A 17,293-nucleotide genomic window follows, 5' to 3' on the forward strand; every position below is an offset into this window, starting at 1 on the left:
GCAGTTCTAACATCTGATGTCATCCTGTGTAATGACAGAAGACGGGTAAAATGGACTAAGGTCATTGCAGACCCACCGCTTATCAAAGACATAGAGGAGGTAGCAAAGTAAACAATGGGCGTCATGGCGGATCTTCCATCTCACGCTGGTGTTGACTTCCAAATAATCGATTTACATGAGAAATGCTTTAGGGAACTAAAAATTTTGCTCACTAAGCCACTAAGGTCAAAGAAAGATCATGCTCGCAAAAGGTGGTATAATAAGAGTTGTAGGGTAGCACATAGTAAATTACTTTCTGTACTTAAAACCAGGGACATTAATGACATTAAAATTGCCCGGACGTCATATAAACAAGTATTGTGGGCAGCTAAGAGGGAGTGGGATGATAAATATTGGGCAGAACTCCTTTTGGCGTGCCAATCATCCAACCAAACGAAGTTTTGGGAGACTGTAAAGTGGGGCAGGAATCCGGATTCTCAAATACCTGTGAACCATGTTTCTGCAGTAGATTGGGTGGTCTTCTACTCTGCTCAATTTAAATTTAAAGACATGAGTGCAGTACATGAAACACAGGAGGTGCTTACAGCAGATCTGACTCCCTTTGATGGGGCCGTGCTTACCTTTTCATGTACTGAGACAGAGCATGCCCTTGGTTCGGTACAGTCAGGGAAAAGCACCTGGACTGGATGCAATCCCAGCTGATCTTTTTAAATTGAATCTTGATGTATGGGTCCCGTACATAACCAAGTTGGCGAACACCATTGCAGCAGGGGCTAGGATCCCCGACTCCTGGAAAGGGGCGGATATCTTACTTGTTTTCAAAAAAGGGGACCGTTCAATCCCAGGAAATTACCGCCCTATAAGTCTGATAGATTCACTTCAAAAAATAGTTGCTAGGATGGTACAGGCAAGAATACAGGGGTGGATCGAGTTGGAAAACATATTGTCCCCCATGCAAGCTGCGTTCAGACTGGGCACTAGCACCATAGACCAGGTCTTTAGACTTACTATGTTATATTGGAAGGTGGTTCTGTTGGGTGGAGGGGTAATTTATGCCGCTTTTGTGGACCTTAAGTCGGCTTTCGACTTGGTTCCAAGAGCTAAATTGTGGGACTCACTGAGACTTATGGGCCTACCCGTAGAACGTCTGGACATAGTTATGAGATTACACGAGGACAACTTTGCCAGAGTTAGGTGGGGTAAACAAGGACAGGTGACCGACAGCTTCCCGGTGACACGTTGGGTGCGCCAGGGATGTGTGTTGGCCCCTACTCTTTTTCTCCTGTTCATCAACCAGGTAGTCAATTTTTTTTTCACATCCCAGACACCCACAAAACCGCTGTTGCTAGACTTAGGTTGTAAACCCTTAAATGAGATGGCCCGGTTCCCCTTGGTGGCAATATGGCGGATCTGGACGACTCCGGAGCTCAGCCTTTTTGCCAAAGAATTAGATGAGGTTAAATCTTTGTGGGGAGCTTCTAGAATCCCATGGCTTAGGGAAGGGAAAAAGGTTTTGCTAGAAATGGGTCTCCATCAGCTCTGGTGTAATCCGGGGGGTTCCATCTTTCCCTCCAAACAAGATTTTAAAGACCAGTTTTGGGCATCTGTTAAATTAACTAGTCATCCAATCGGAAGTTACTAACTTAACAGGTCTTTTTCTGACTTATAAACTGACACCTTCCCTTGAGCCATACTGGGACGTGATTTGTAAAACCCTCGACCGGAAATTATATCAATTCCGTGTCGGGACGCTCCCTATCAACTCCTTTACTGCTAAGTGGAATGTGAATTCAAATAATTGCTGTCCTTGGGGTCCGGGTCATCTAGAGAGCATTGGTCACTTTTTTTTGCCTGCCCAGCCTATCGTGCCCCACGCATAAAATGGATTAAACCCTTATGTTGTAGACTGGATAGCAAGGGGTACCTTGAAGCCCTGAGGATTTTTCGTACTAACCCGTCTGAGTTTATTGTGGTCGGTGTGGCCAAGTTCCTAGGTTGGGCATGGATAATTCGTACCAGGAATTTGAACATTTTATGATGGTTTTATATATTGATGCTGATTTATAATAGATAATGTCCAAAGGCATTTTATTGTAAAGTCTTTATCAATTGTTTAATAATTTTTTTAATGTTCTACTGACATGATGACTTATTAATATTTCATGAATTGTATATTGTCTTTTATGAATTTTATTTCGAAATAAAGACTTACTGAAACTGAAACTGCATCGTATCTGCCTTTATTACAGACTTTAGTCCGTATACCTAAGGTATTGCTTATTGATGATTAATAGAGAAACTACGAAATCAGTGAGGGGCACCATGAAAAAACCCAGAGTTTAGGCCTTTGCTCATGAAGTCAAGCTCAATATTGAGAACCATAAGACTGTGGATGGCAACTGGCTCTTATCTTGGGTTGTGAAGACTACTTTAAACTTGGTACAGATATCTATAGACCACCACCCTTTCAAATTTGTCCTGACAGTAAAAAAGTGAAGACTGACAGCTAGTACTGAAAGTAGTACAAAACCCTAACTTAAACTCACAGTTCTTGAGCTTGGTGTGAACAATACAAAGGACAAAACCTTTTAAGAGATTTGGTGCTAGTCTGATCCACACCAGGAACAACTAGTACAGAAGAACTACCAAAAATGTGAAAGTAGTGCCATGACTATTTCGTCTTTTGGTATCAAGCAATGTCAGAGTCCTAAGGGAGCCTTTGGCTGGAACATGATACGCCCACTTGTAAAAGAAAAATGGGGAAAGACTCATCAACCTATGAAAGACTGACTGGCAAACCAATATCAACCTCTTACTAAAACAGAATTGTTCAGTCATCAACAGGTTGCATGGCGCAAAGGAAAGCTAACTTTTTGATGCAGGCTTTTCTCTCCAATAGAAGCCACTCAAAAACATGAAGGACCCTGTAGTTTTGCTATAATTAGTTAAAGTACGTAAAAGAACAGTAGGTTTATAATTTATGGTCCTCTCAATATCTCTCTTCAGATGTGGCACCATGATGGTGCCCTGTCCATATCCCTGTATGGAATATGCTACTTACCAGTATGCATCTGTTCCTGGCATGTAGGGCCGCTGACATTCATATCTGTGCATAGATCACCGCCTAGTGTTGGGTCCGGATGATTGCACATTGTTGTCCTGGAAGAGTCTTCGAAGTATCACAGGATAGGTGGCTCCTCCCTCGGACTACAGTGTGCATGGGCATCCTCTCCATCCCCAGATTGTTTTTCGCCATTGTGGCAGAGATGGAGTATAGTACGGTAAGAGATGTCCATGCAAAGAATGAATGCTGCAGCGGCGACAGGCACCGGGGAGGCGGGTGGGCGATATGAATGTCAGCAGCCCTACATGCCAAGAACAGATGCATACTGGTAAGTAGCATGTTCCGTTCGAGGCATGTGGGCTGCTGAATTCATATCTGCATAGAATGTATTGCAGTATCTCCCTTAGCGGAGGCTACCTGTGTCAGCTGCAGCAGTCTGGAAAAGAGTTTAGAGAACAGCCTGTCCTACAGCAGCTTGCTGTTTTGAATGTACATCTACACAATAGTGTTTTGTAAATGTATGTGTGGCTGACCATGTGGCTGCTCTGCAAATTTCGTGTAAAGGAATATTTCCTAGGAAAGCCATGGATGCCCCTAGCTTGCGTGTGTAATGCGCTCTAGGGGGGGGCTGTTAAGGTGCGTTTTGCCTTTATATAACATATTTGTATGCACTTAACTATCCATCTGGCTAAACCTGATTTTGAGATAGGGTTACCCATGTGTTGCATTGAGAAGGCAACAAACAATTGTTTTGTCTTTCGAAATGTTTTGATTCCGTCTATGTAATATAGCAGAGCTCTTTTGACATCAAGGGTATGCAAGGCCCTCTCAGCTACTGTTTGTGGGTTCTGAAAGAACACTGGCAGTTCTATAGTTTGATTTATATGGAAATGGGATACCACCTTTGGCATGAATAGTGAAAGGTGTTGCCCGTTTTGCAAATATGCTGCTAACACAGCTAGGTGTATTCTGATGGAAGAAAAAGCTAAATTGCAACGTTGGAGGTACAATAGTTATCAAATGATGTTTTGAGTGGACGCATCAAGTGGGTTAATGTCATTGTTATTACAGTAAATTACAAAACGTTTCCACTTTGCTGCATAGCATGCTCTGGTAGTGGGTTTCCTTGCCTCTTTGATAATATTCATGCAGTCTGGAGGCAAGTTGAGGTACCCAAACTCTAGGATCTCAGGAGCCAGATCGCTAGGTTCAGCTGTTGGGGATCTGGGTGTTGGATTTCGGCATGGTTCTGCGTTAGAAGACTGGGTGTTAGTCGCAGTCTTTGATGAGGCACCACTGACAGTTCTAGGAACGTTGTGTACCATGGTTGCCTCGCCCACGTGGGAGAAACTAGGATTAACTTCAGCGAATGTTGGCGCATTTGGCGTGCCACCAGCGGAATCAGTGGAGCTGGGGTAAAAGCGTACGCAAATTTGCCTGACCAGTGCATCCATATCGCATTGCCTTGCGACTGCGGATGTGGGAACCTGGCGGCAAAGTACTGGCATTTTGCGTTTTCGCTTGTGGCAAACAGATCTATTTCCGGATGTCCCCACTTCCGGAATAATGGTTGGAGCACTTTGGGGTGAATTTCCCATTCGTGCATCTGTTGGCTGTGCCTGCTTAGGAGGTCGGCCACTTGGCTGTCTTTGCCTGGGAGGTGTTCTGCCATGAGAAAGATGTTCCTCTGAATGGCCCATTTCCACATTGCTTGAGCTAGGTGCGACAGCTGTGGCGAGTGTGTTCCTCCCTGTTTCTGAATGTAATACATAGCTGTCATGTTGTCCGTCCGGATCAACACAGATTTGTTGCGTAAGTGTTTCACGAACGCTTTTAGGGCTAGAAAGATGGCCATCAATTCTAGGAGATTGATATGCATTTTATTTTGCTGTAAAGTCCAGAGTCCCTGTAGTGTAGGGCATGGGCTCCCCATCCTAGTAGGGATGCGTCCGCTGTTAGCACTATTTGTGGGACAGGCTCTTGGAACAGTCGACCTTTGCAATGGTTTTGTGGATTCCACCAATGCAGAGAGTTGTATGCACGATTGGTCACCAACACTAGGTCTTTTAGTTGCCCATGAGCCTGGTTCCACTGCCTTGCTAGGCATTCTTGTAGCGGACGCACATGTAGTCTGGCGGGAGGAACTGAATATGCACGAGGCCATCATGCCTATTAGCTGCATAAATACTCGAGCTGGTAGTGAGTGTTGGGGTCTAAACTTTTGTATTAGCGTCTGCATTCCCTGGACCCGTGCTGTGTTGGGATATGCTTTTGCTGACAGTGCATCTATTGTTGCTCCCAGGTACTGTTGGACGTGGGAGGGTTGTAGGTGTGACTTTGGGTAGTTTAGTGAGAATCCTAAACTGTGCAGTAGGTTTATGGTCTTTGACATGTTGTTGGCACATTGTTGGGCTGTTGGCGCGTGTATTAGCCAGTCGTCCAGATAAGGGTACACGTGTACGTGTTGCCTTCTGAGATGTGCTGAGACTGTAGATAGGCATTTGGTGAACACTCTTGGAGCTGTTGTCACCCCAAATGGCATGACCTTGAATTGGTAGTGTTGCCCTTGAATGATGAATCTCAAAAACTTTGTGAGCAGGGTGTATTGGTATATCAAAGTATGCATCTTTGAGGTCCAAAGTTGCTAGGAAGTCTCCCTGGCGAAGCAATGGTAAGACTTGCTGGAGAGTGAGCATGTGAAAATGCTCTGACAGAATGTAGAGGTTGAGGGGGCTGAGGTCCAATATTGGTCTGAGAGTCCTGTCCTTCTTTGGAATTAGGAAGTATAAGGAGTATACTCCTGTTCCCTGATGTTGTAGTGGGACTGGTTCTATGGCCCCCTTTTGCAGCATACTGATGACCTCTTGCTGGAGTAACCTTATATGTTCTTGTGACATAGGGCGGTGCACGGGTGGTATGTTGGGTGGAGTTGAGGTGAGCTCTAGGCAATAGCCATGTTGGATAATTTGCCTGACCCACTTGTCTGAGGTGATATTTAACCAGACTTGTTGAAATTGTTGTATTCTTCCCCCGATTGGTGTTACGTGGTCTGGGGGGGGGGGGGGGGGTGTCAAGAAGTCACTGCTTTGCGTTAGTGGAGGATCTATTTGCATTGCCTCCACGACCTCTGCCTTTGGTATTGTTTCCTCTATAACCCGCCCTGCTGGTGTTCTTGTTATATGTGGATTGTGTGTTAGATTTGTAGTTGGAGGATTGCTTTGATGTTCCTCGCGCTCCTCCTCTATAATTGGAGCGACGAAAGGAGCCACGGTGTTGTTGGGACTGAAGTGCTCCCATAGATTTTGCGGTTTCTGCATCTTTTTTCATTTTGTCCAGAATAGAATCAACAGCTGGACCAAATAAAAAGTCTGGGTTAATTGGCTGATTAGGAATTGTAGACTGGACTTCATTCTTAAAGCCTGATATACGAAGCCATGCATGTCGTCTTATTAGCACGCTGGTATTAATGGATCTGGCAGCTGTGTCTGCCGCGTCTAGGGCACACTTAATGGATGCATTGGTGATGAGCTTTCCCTCTTGTAGGAGTTCATCTGCCTGCTGTTTGTAGGGATCAGGCAAGTGTTGGAGAATTTCTTCCAAATTGTCGTAGTGCGCCCTATCATATCTGGCCAGCAAGGCCTGTGTGTTGGCTATTCTCCAGGAGTTTGCTGCCTGAGCGGCCACTCTTTTGCCTGATGCCTCAAATATTTTAGATTCCTTGTCTGGAGGTGCAGCCTCACCAGTAGTTTGTGAGTTTGCACGTTTACGTGCGTTTGACACCACTAAGGAATCTAGGGGTAGCTGTCCTTTGATGTATGTAGGATCTATAGCCGTCAGAAGGACCAGACTATATCACGCGGGACGTTTGTCAGCTTAAAAAAGGAGGATAAGCAAGGAGAGAATAATCTCGTGTTTTGGGTATCTATCCGTAAGCTGGAACCATATAACGTTTTAACGCCTTGAACCTACCTGGAATTCTATATCGAGTGCATACTGTTTTACCGTGTGCTGGGTCCATACTATTTTTAAACTTTTTTTCTCAGCCATTATGCTGGATGTGCTACCGAATTTGAAAATATGAATATGATTTCGCCATTCTTCTAATTCAGAACACGGTATATGCTAAGAAGATAATTTGCTGGATGAATATCTCCTGCAAAGGATAAGGAGGCAGTATACCCCTTATGACGCACTGAAAAATCAGTTTTGTGCCCGAGAAGTATTGGGAAACAGTTGTAAAAATACCCTGATGAAGGCGGTTATATACTGACTATACCGCCGAAACGCGTCGATGCTCAAGGAGTGAATTTGGAATAAGAAATCAAGGAAAATTCAAAATAGCGGTTTTATTTGAGTTTAGTCCTTTTTCCTGTAGCTCCTTTTTATTGGAATGTTGATTTTATTTATTATTGTTTCGTTCTGTATGTGTTTCCCAATTTTTAACAAATATAATGTATGTTAATAAATTGTCCTAAGATTTAATTTTACCATAGTGTTTTCACGTGTATTGAATTTTTCACTATTATCATTGCTTCCTTGTTACTTTTTGGTATTGGTGAGTTTATTGTTTGTCTGTAAGTACTTATGTATTGATGTTAATTCGCCCAAAGGGAATTAATTTTTTGACTTGTGTAGGATCTATAGGTGCAGCTCTGTATTTTTTCTCAATCCTAGGGTTTATAACCCGGGCTCTAGCAGTGTCCTTAAAGATGTCACCTGCGTGTTTTAACACCCCTTGTAGCATTGGGAGTGTTTTAACGTGTCTTTCAGATGTTGTGAGGGTATCAAAGAGGAAGTCTTCCTCAATAGCATCAGAGTGCATCTCTACATTGTGGTAGGTTGCTGCTCTATCTAACAGAATTAAATGCAACTGTATCCTCTGTGGGTGATGGCTTAGTAGGGTATACTGTAGGGTCTGTAATGGGCAGAATCCCTTCACTGTCTGGTTCCCCTCCTGTACCCCATGGCTGCGTGTCTGGCTCTGTATTTGGGTTTTGTGGATAACCAAAACCTACACCTGTGTCCTGATCTTCATTAGGATTGTAGTCAGAGCGTGTTGGTGAGGTTGGGGTATAAGGAGTAGTAGGCATAGCAGGAGTGATAGGTTCAAAGAGGATAGGAGAGGTAGCACAGTCTTTTTCTTTAGGGGGATCCTGGAAAAGTCTTGAGTTGGTAGAGACCTTTTCTTTTTAGTATAGACAGTCACTTTACCAGTTTTTGGATCAATGTAGATTTTTGACTGGTTGTCTGTGGAGGGATCTGGGTGAAAAAGCTCCTCTTCCACAGTTGTTGGTTTTGGTGTTCCAACCTTTGCTTTTTGTTTTTTCGGTTCAGTGGTTTTTGGCACCTCGACCGATTTAGGTGGTTATATCACTTTTGGTTGGTTTTCAACAGGTTTTGTTGGTTGAACGTCCTTTGGTGGCTTCACAACTTTTATCGGACCGAGCAGGGTTGTCGGTTTGATAGTCTTTTTGTTGCTTTAGAGCCTGCTGTTTCGGGTCGACGCCCTTTTTCGGGTCGATGGTTTTCAGCTCGACCGATCTCTTTTCGTCCACCTTCGGTTTCGGTTCAACACTAGTTTTGGGCGTAGGCTGGTTTGTTCCCTTTGCCGATACTTGAGGCTGATTTGCTCGATTCGATGTGCCTTTTGGAGGTTGATTCGTCGTTTTTTATTTTTGTGTTGAATCAACGTGTTTTGGCTTCGAGGTTGACTCGACGGCCTTTGACTTGGAGCTCGACTCAACTGCTTTTGTCTTCGATGTCTTCGATGTCGGCTCGACGGTCTTTGGTTTCAAGGGTACTGTTGCCTTCGAGTCGACGCCTTTAGGCTTCGACACCTTCGGTTCGACGTAATTCGGTCCGAAGACCGTATTGTCGACAAGTTTCGGTCTCGATGGACCCGATGTTGTGTGACGTGTCTCAGAGGGCTCTTTCGATATGTTTTTAGTCAAGCGATATGGCGGGGCTGTAGAACGAGGTTGTTGGTCTCGGCTAAGGCCTGCTGGCGATGCCTCGACCTGAGTCTCTGATAGAGGTGTAGTGTCTATATGGGGCGGTGTACTCACGGTTCGCCCCTCGACGTCATCGGAGCCGTCTTCAACTGCTACGATGTCCTGATCATAGTCTTCGAGATCGACGATTAGTTCTTCCTCTTCGGGGTAATATTCGAAGTCGGCCTCAGAGTATTGTTCGTCGTCTCGGTCTGAGTCTTCGGCGCTCGCTAGATCTTCTTCATCCCCGAAGACTTTATCGGGCTCCGGCGCCGAACGTTGCATTTCTTGCCTCGCCGCCCGTCGATTCCGAATAGACTTTTTAGATCTGAACTGGGCACAGGCAAGGCAACTATCTTTGTTGTGATCCGGAGATAGGCATTTGTTGCACACTGGATGCTTGTCTGTGAGCGGGAACTATGAGTTGCACTGAGGGCAGTACTTGAACGGACTGCGTTCCATGGACGGTCGGTCCACGTGGTGTCGAGAAGGCCCCGCGGCCCGATTCGAAGACTGGAGTGCAACTGAGATGTAAAAAGTGCATCGGCACCGAGCGCTTAACAATACCGACGGTATCCGAAGGCCTTTTGGACTTTCAAGAAGTTTTCTAGATTCCGAACTTGGAGAGTAGGAAAAGACATCCGAACTCAATGGCGGAGAAAAACAATCTGAGGATGCCCATGCGCACTGTAGCCTGAGGGAGGAGCCACCTATCTCGTAATACTTCGAAGACTCTTCCAGGACAACAATGTGCAATCATCCGGACCCAACACTAGGCGGTGATCTATGCACAGATATGAATTCAGCAGCCCACATGCCTCGAACACATTTTTTAGGTATTTCATCGGTTTCTCTATCTGAGTACATGTTCCATTTTAATTGGCAGAGGCAGATCACTGCAGTTGGAAAAACAGATGACACATACGTTGACGATCAACTGACGCAATTATAAGCTGTGCAGGCACCAAAGAATAATATAAAGGGATGAAAACAAAACAAAGAAATAAGCATGGGCAAAGTCCTACATTCATGAAGAAGCCAAGAACGAACCCCATTACAAGAAGAAATATGCAAGAGCACACCTGGCCAAAAGTTTGCATAAGAATCAGGTGATGAGAAACAGACGATTAAGGCCATAAGCATAAAGAGTATAGGAGGGAGAGAACCCACATGCACAAGGGTACACCTAATTGATACTGCTGTACAGTACTTTAAAACCATGTTAATAAGTCTATCTCCACAACTATGTGTTTTAAGTCCTAACTAGCTTGTAATTGAAAAGAGGAAAACAGACATTTGTCAGTTCCCTGATAACACTAGGATGGCAACAAACAGTTTATGCCTGAATGGACACATTGATGTTAATGCTTTAACATACAAATGACAAAAAAATAAAGGAAACTTACTTTTATGAATGGGAATAGGTTTTATAATATCTGGTTGAACTTGATTTACAGGTGTTGGAGGCCCTTTTCCTCCTATGTGGTTGTTTAGTACTGCAGGTGTCTGAGGCCAACCTCTCAATAGGGGTGACATACACCGTCGTCTTTTTGGAACCCCTTGCATGTTTGGTTCCCCTGGTCGTTTGTGTTTATTCTGCGGGCCTGACACAAATTCATCTGCTTCATCAATCATCATCCCCTGTAACAAAACAATATATATTAGGAAGTCTCTTTAGACTACACAATTATCTGCATTTGAAAACAACTAGAAAGATCTTTAAATATATACCTGCAAATGTCAGGTAAGTAAAGAAATATGCACAGATATCAAGAGGCCAAATTCAGATGTATATCACAACTTATCTGTCTTCCACAATTTAACAAAGGCCTAATTTTCAACATTCAGTTAGACGGAATGGCTAGTTGAAGAAAATCCCCTTATGTTCAAGTGCTCGTGTTGCTAACGGAAAGCAAGAAAAGGGGGTTGGATGGGAGTCTTAAACGATAACGCCGTAGGGGCGAAACAAGGTTTCTTTCAATAAAAAAGGCAAGCTATCTGCGGAACTCAAAACATGGACCAGTATTTAACAATGTTTTACTCATGTCCACTAGAAAATTAATTTCTCCATTTTATAGACATTCTTTACAATATATGTTAAAGTTACCTTTTTATCCATTTTGAAGGGGTTCCCAAACGTATGTAACCGTCGTGGCTGATCTGAGTCAAGTTCTCGGAGAGGGGAAGGTATATGTTTGAGGTATTCCTGGTAATTACCCATTTGGGCAATAGGAATGCTGTGAACCTGATCTGTTCAACAGAAACATTAGATATGAACATTATTCAACATACCACTGTAGCAGAATGTAATGAAATAATAAAAAAAACCTTAATGTTTATTGACCTAATGTAAGACTTTTATTATTAAATAAAAGAACCCATCTAAAGTAATTAAGACGGTCTATGTACAGTACTGGTAAACTTGAGCCAATCAAAACATTCACCTTTTCTTCTGAGCGCCCATGCATATTCTCATCACACATACACGTTCTGCGTCCATGAAGAAATGCATAGTGACACAAGGCCTGCAATCTTAAAGTTCTAAGCTTCAACATGCACAACTAACCTTCCTTTAGTCTTCAGCACACCCCAACTGTACAGAGATATCGCCTCATGTGACAAATGTAATACAAATTTCAACTTACTACAAAACACAAGAGGGGAGAGAGGTCCTTAGGACCTATGTTTCTAACTTACTAACAATTATTAAATACACATTTCCTCCACAGGATAACACTACTGCTTCAGAAATGGCACTGTGTTGATTTTTCAACCTGTAAAAATCCATAACTCAAAATGTAAATTAATATGGATCTCCTTATTGAGTCAAATTTATCATTTGACTATCAGGCAGATACCTAACTCTCCTCTGATAAGAATAAGGCTGCTCGAACACACTATACACTTAGAGAGCACCTTGGGATTTCCAGAGTAAGCCCATAAGGCTTACTCTAGAGGACAGGACTCTATATAGTATACCAAAAGGCGGTACACTGTGCAAAGATCAAGCTTCTTACAACCGGTAGGAGTATCGAATCTCTTTGAAAGAGATCAAAGCTCAGATAAAGTCTTGCCAGATGGTGGGCCAAATAACAGAGCACTGTTCGACAAAGGTGGGGGTCAAAAACTCAAGGCTTCACATACAGTGAAGATGCTTGACTTGATGGAGATATCACTTGTGACCATTATTTAAAGCAAGTTCGAAATGCATGGCGCGATTAGTTCCTCAACTTGATGCAGCTGGTGATTTGAAATCTCAACATATTGATACGATGTGCAGCATCACCAATTTCCAAACAAAGATAGCATATACTTCAAGGTTGGTTTCTGTGAGCCTATTCACCTTTGTTCAATCTCACTGAGCAGCAACCAAGTCTTGGGCTATTCACAGCACAACAATACTCATGAGCCTCAGGGAAAGTTCCCTCTTATAGTTAGCAATGTCCCGCAAGCAGACAGGCTCTTTTCAGCTCTTCAGAACCAATATTACTTGGATTAAGTTCCTCACACAACAGTAAACCATGTGTGTCATAAGAAGACTCTCTACATTCCAGACACAAGGCAGCTGTTCAAGTCAGAGCAGGGAATGTGTCTCCTCAGGCTATCGGGCAGTAACAGGAATTATTCAGAAAAACAGACTTCTTCAGCTTCAAGCAGTTTTTTCTACTGGAGGTAGCTTGAGCAGTGGATTTTAAAGGATAAGTTCATATTATCTTTGGTGTTGTACCTTTGAGATAATGAACTGTGTGCTTGTAGGCAATAGCAGGACTTGCTGCAATGGTATAAAAGGTTGGAGCCAAAACTTTTTTGATTTCCTGAAGTGTAAATACAGCTCTTGTTCTGTGCCATTGCTCAGCTCGTCATGAGCACAGCGCCACCGTGCCTCATGAAATGAAATGAAATGAATGAAACTTATATAGCGCACGACTTACCCTGGGGCATCTCAGCGCTTGCTTAGGGAACCCGTCCTGGTATTCCCCTGTGAGATAACCCTGGCAGGGTATCCACAAGGTGAAAGCCAGGCATCCCACCGCGAGGGGCCGTTGTGGAGATTAAGCAAGCTATTGCCCAGAGTCGCAGAGTGTGAACCCGTGAATCGAGAAGGCACCGGAGTGAGAATTAACCAGTCCGTGGAATTTTGAGCCCAAGACCCGCCGAGGCGGAGAATTGAACCCTGGTCCCGGGCCGAACTCAAGCTCCAGGTCTGCCGCCTCTAACCCCTGAGCCACACTTCTCCACCATGTGCTCATGACGAGCTGAGCTCATCATGAGCACACAAGCTGTTAATATAGATTTTGTGAAAAAGAAAACCTAAAGTTCTTTGCCCCATCTCTCGATCACCGGCTGTAAATGAAGGCCCTTCACCTTAGCAAGCCGTAGCAAGTAACTACATTTCTATTTTTATTTACTTAACGTCAAGAAAGTGCTTTTAAAATGATAAAATACAGTCAAATTACTTTACTTTGTCTCAACTTGCAGATAAATTCTTAGTACTGCATCTCAACTTTGCATTAGTGACATGATTTAAGTGACAAGGCTGATAGGCAGTAAATTATAATTTTCAAAACTGAACGGAACATTGCTAACAAACGACTGATGGAGACGGGTTTGTTGAAACACTAATGCAGTGAGGGCGGTCATATAGCTGTGATGATCATAAGGTGAACCAAAGACACGTCTGAGCTATTCCACATTGTGATTTAGAAGTGAGAGAATTAGCATTAATGCCCTTACTTCACTCATAAGCGGTCTATGCAGGATATAACTTTACATAGATAAGTATGCAACTTGGGTTCATGCCCGGTCGATAATCGTTGCTCACAGGCTAGATGGGATTTGACACCGCTACTTACGTACACTGAATAGTCACTAGGAGACACCTTATATCAGAGTGTCCTCTTGACCACAGCACTTCCACTGGAGCTTTCCATAATGCCTATAGTAAACCATGACTGTTTCACTATATATAAACGAGCAACTGATGTGATGCTTAGTATCTATGTCTCATAATATTGTCACAACCCTTTTCGGACAGCTAATATGGAGATGATGAGAGCTGTCAAACGCTTTGAGGAATGGGCAGGAATCCTCCAAAGCAATGTGGGAGAATATTTGAACAAGGAACCTTTGTTACATGTTGAACAAGTTACCTACCTTCAGTAACACCATATCTGATACAAACACTAACTAGCCACAGATTTCTTACCTTTGAATTCCTCAGGCATCAGACTGGAGCTGTAAGATTTTTTGTTAGCATTAACCCTATGCGCCAATAGGTGGCGTATGTTTTGGTTCCGGAAGAGAGATTTGCAGCACCTATCGAGGTGCACTGACATCAGTTATTATGCACGACGTTCCACACCAGCAGGGTGGAGCCATGAAGAACACAAACTGGTGTGGAAAAACTAGGGCCCTGAAAGGGACCAGCCCTGATCCTAGAAATCTGTCCACGGAGAGGATGGATGTGCCAGTAAGGAATCAGCTAGATATAGTCTCTACCATATAAAGCATTACTGAAGGTAAGTAACTTGTTTATCTGATAGAGACTTCCAGCCACAGATTCCCCACCTTTCATTAAATACCCAAGCAATACCACCCCAGTGGTGGGTCTGGGGACCAATTTCACAGAAGGAAAAACTGCTGGACCGAAGCAGCGAAGTGCCCATCTTCACGGACCTGCCTTTCCTGACAGTAATGTTTGGTGAACGTGTGCAGGGAATCCCACGCTGCTGGCTGGCAGATGTCCAGGACCAGAACTCTGCGTGCTAACGCAGTGGTTGCAGCTTTAGCTCTCGTGGAATGCCTTCAGGGGGTGGCTTCTTGGCCAGTGCGTAGCAGATTTTGATGTAGATCACAACCCAGTGAGAGATTGTTTGCTTCTGCACTGCCCAGCCTTTCTTTGCACCAACATCCCCCACGAAGAGTTGGTTGTCCACCAGGAACTCTTGTGTGTGGTCAAGGTAGAACAACAACATTCTCTTTGGGTCCAGATGGTGGAGTCACTCCTATTCTTTAGAGGGGTTTGGAGGACCACAGAAGGTCAGCAAGTTGATGGACAGCCCTACATGAAATGGCAGAAAGGAGGTCCTTTCCTTGTGCAGAGCACCACTGTCGCTGAGAGGTAAGGCGGCTTAGATGTTAAGACTTGCAGCTTACTCACTCTACAGGCAGATGCAATTGTCGTAAGGAAGGCTGTTTTTAGTGTGCGAAGCCTGAGGCGACAGTTGTGGAGAGGCTCAAGAGGAGCACATATCAAAAAAGTGAAAACCACATTACCGTCCCAATGAAGGATAATTAATGGCAATGGAGGAAAGAGGTGGACCAGACCTCTGAAAAACCTATGCACAATAGGGTATTTAAACAAGGATCAGCCGCAAGAAGGCAGACAAGGCAAAAAGATATCCCATAAGGGTGCCCAGAGAAGAGACCCGCTGGGCAAAGGAAAGAATAAAGGGCAGGATATCACAAAGCAGGACAGAAAGGGTATCAATAAATTTTTCTGTGCACCATGCCATAAATTTCTTTCAAAAGCAGGCATATACCGTCTTGGTGGAGGGTCGCCTGCCTGCTAGAAGGACATTACAGACTTCGGGAGGAAGGTCAAAAGCTGTCAACTGCAATCGCTCAATCTCCATGCAAGAAGGCGGAGGGGGCATGTTGGGTGTAGGAATCTCCCCTGCTGCTGCAACAGAAGTTCCTTCAAAAGGGGCAGCCCGATCGGAGGATCAATGGCCATGTTCATAAGCTTGTGATACCAGACTCTCCGTGCCCAGTTAGGAGCCACAAGAATTACTTGGGCACAGTTGATCCTGATGTTTTTTGAGAACTCTGGGCAGGAGCGGTATAGGAAGGAAAGACTTACAGGAGGACTGAGCTCCACTCAATACGAAAAGAGTCTGAGCGCGAGCCGCCTTGGAAACTCCAATGCGCAAAACTGATGACATTGCGCCTTCAACCGAGGCAAACAGATCTAACTAAGGCTCTCCACACTACTGAAAGAGACCTAGAGCCACCTCTGGACGGAGATGCCATTTGTGATCTGCTAGGCATTGCCAGCTGATTTCTCAACCCTGGTGTTCAGTGAACCTGCCAGGTGTTGAACCACAAGGGATATGCCCTGCTGTTCCAGCCATGTCCAGAAACGCAGGGTCTCTTAACAGAGGGTCCACAACCACATCACTTCTTGTTTACTGCAGTACCATATAGCGATGGTGTAGTCCATGAATACCTAAACCAGCCTTCCGATAGAGAGTAGAAGGCGTTCAATGCCAGTCTGATTGCACATGGAGTCCATATTCCTTCAGGGACCAGAGTCTTCTGATCTCCACCTCTTCGAGATGGGTGCCCTATCCAAGGAGTGATGCATCTGTCACTTCGGTCAGAACTGTGGGGAAGGAGGAGGGTTTTGCCGCTCACCCAATTATGGTTTATAAGCCACCACTGCAGGTTCTTTGCAGTACCCTCTACCAAGACGGTGGAGAGCCCCACTTCAGGTCTCACTGCAGAGCCAGCATATGCAATCAGGCATGCTTCAAAAGCAGGATGGAGGAGGCCATGAGTCCAAACAGCCTCAGAATCTGCCACATTAAAATCCAGGATAGAGACTGAAACATCGGTATCATAATCTGAATATCCTGGACTCGCCACTCAGGGGGATAAGCCAGAAAGTGCACTGTATCCAAAACAACTCTGATGAAAGGGAGAGTCAGGTGTGACTGACAAGCCGATAGTGACCCCCAGTGAGTGCAGGAGGTTTGGCATAGTCTGGTGGTGGGAGACACCTTGGGTGAGCCTTCCTTAAACAACCAGTCGTTGAGATGGGGAAATCTGGCACCCCTCACCTTCGCAGATGAACTGCAACCACCGCCATCACCTTAGTGAACACCTGTAGGAAGCTGGCTCTGTATATACTATACCACATTAAGGTATAGTGTTCAGGGAGTCCCTAGAGGTATAGCAGAGGCTAAATTAGGTAAGTACCAACTGTCGTTGTGTGGGTTATCAGTTAAGCTTATCCAGAGGGTGTGTTAAGCATTTATTGTTTTCACTCAAATCAAGGAAAAATACACGCAGAGACAGAATCCAGGCCAATTAGATAAGTATAAATATATACTTAGGTTTTATTTTAGAACCAAGCAGGACTTAGCACAGGTGAGTAGAATATACTTTCAAAATGCAAGACTGTTAAGGAAAATGCAATTGTGCTTGAAATTAAAATTCTTACAGGGTTGTATCACTT

At 44.3% G+C, this 17,293-nt stretch overlaps 1 protein-coding gene across 1 annotated transcript in view; it reads right to left on the reverse strand.

Annotated features, from left to right (window-relative positions):
• INTS6 (integrator complex subunit 6) overlaps positions 1–17,293 on the reverse strand; it is a 462,066-nt gene that overhangs the window by 57,508 nt on the left and 387,265 nt on the right. Inside the window, exons 14-15 of the mRNA XM_086935031.1 lie at positions 11,162–11,304; positions 10,461–10,695 (exon numbers count right to left, since the gene is read on the reverse strand). Coding sequence (XP_086791157.1) covers positions 10,461–10,695; positions 11,162–11,304 — 378 coding nt within the window. The remainder of the gene's footprint in view (positions 1–10,460; positions 10,696–11,161; positions 11,305–17,293) is intronic.

The sequence above is a fragment of the Lissotriton vulgaris genome, chromosome 8 (assembly GCF_964263255.1).
Source record: "Lissotriton vulgaris chromosome 8, aLisVul1.2, whole genome shotgun sequence".
Taxonomy (NCBI): Eukaryota; Metazoa; Chordata; class Amphibia; order Caudata; family Salamandridae; genus Lissotriton; species Lissotriton vulgaris.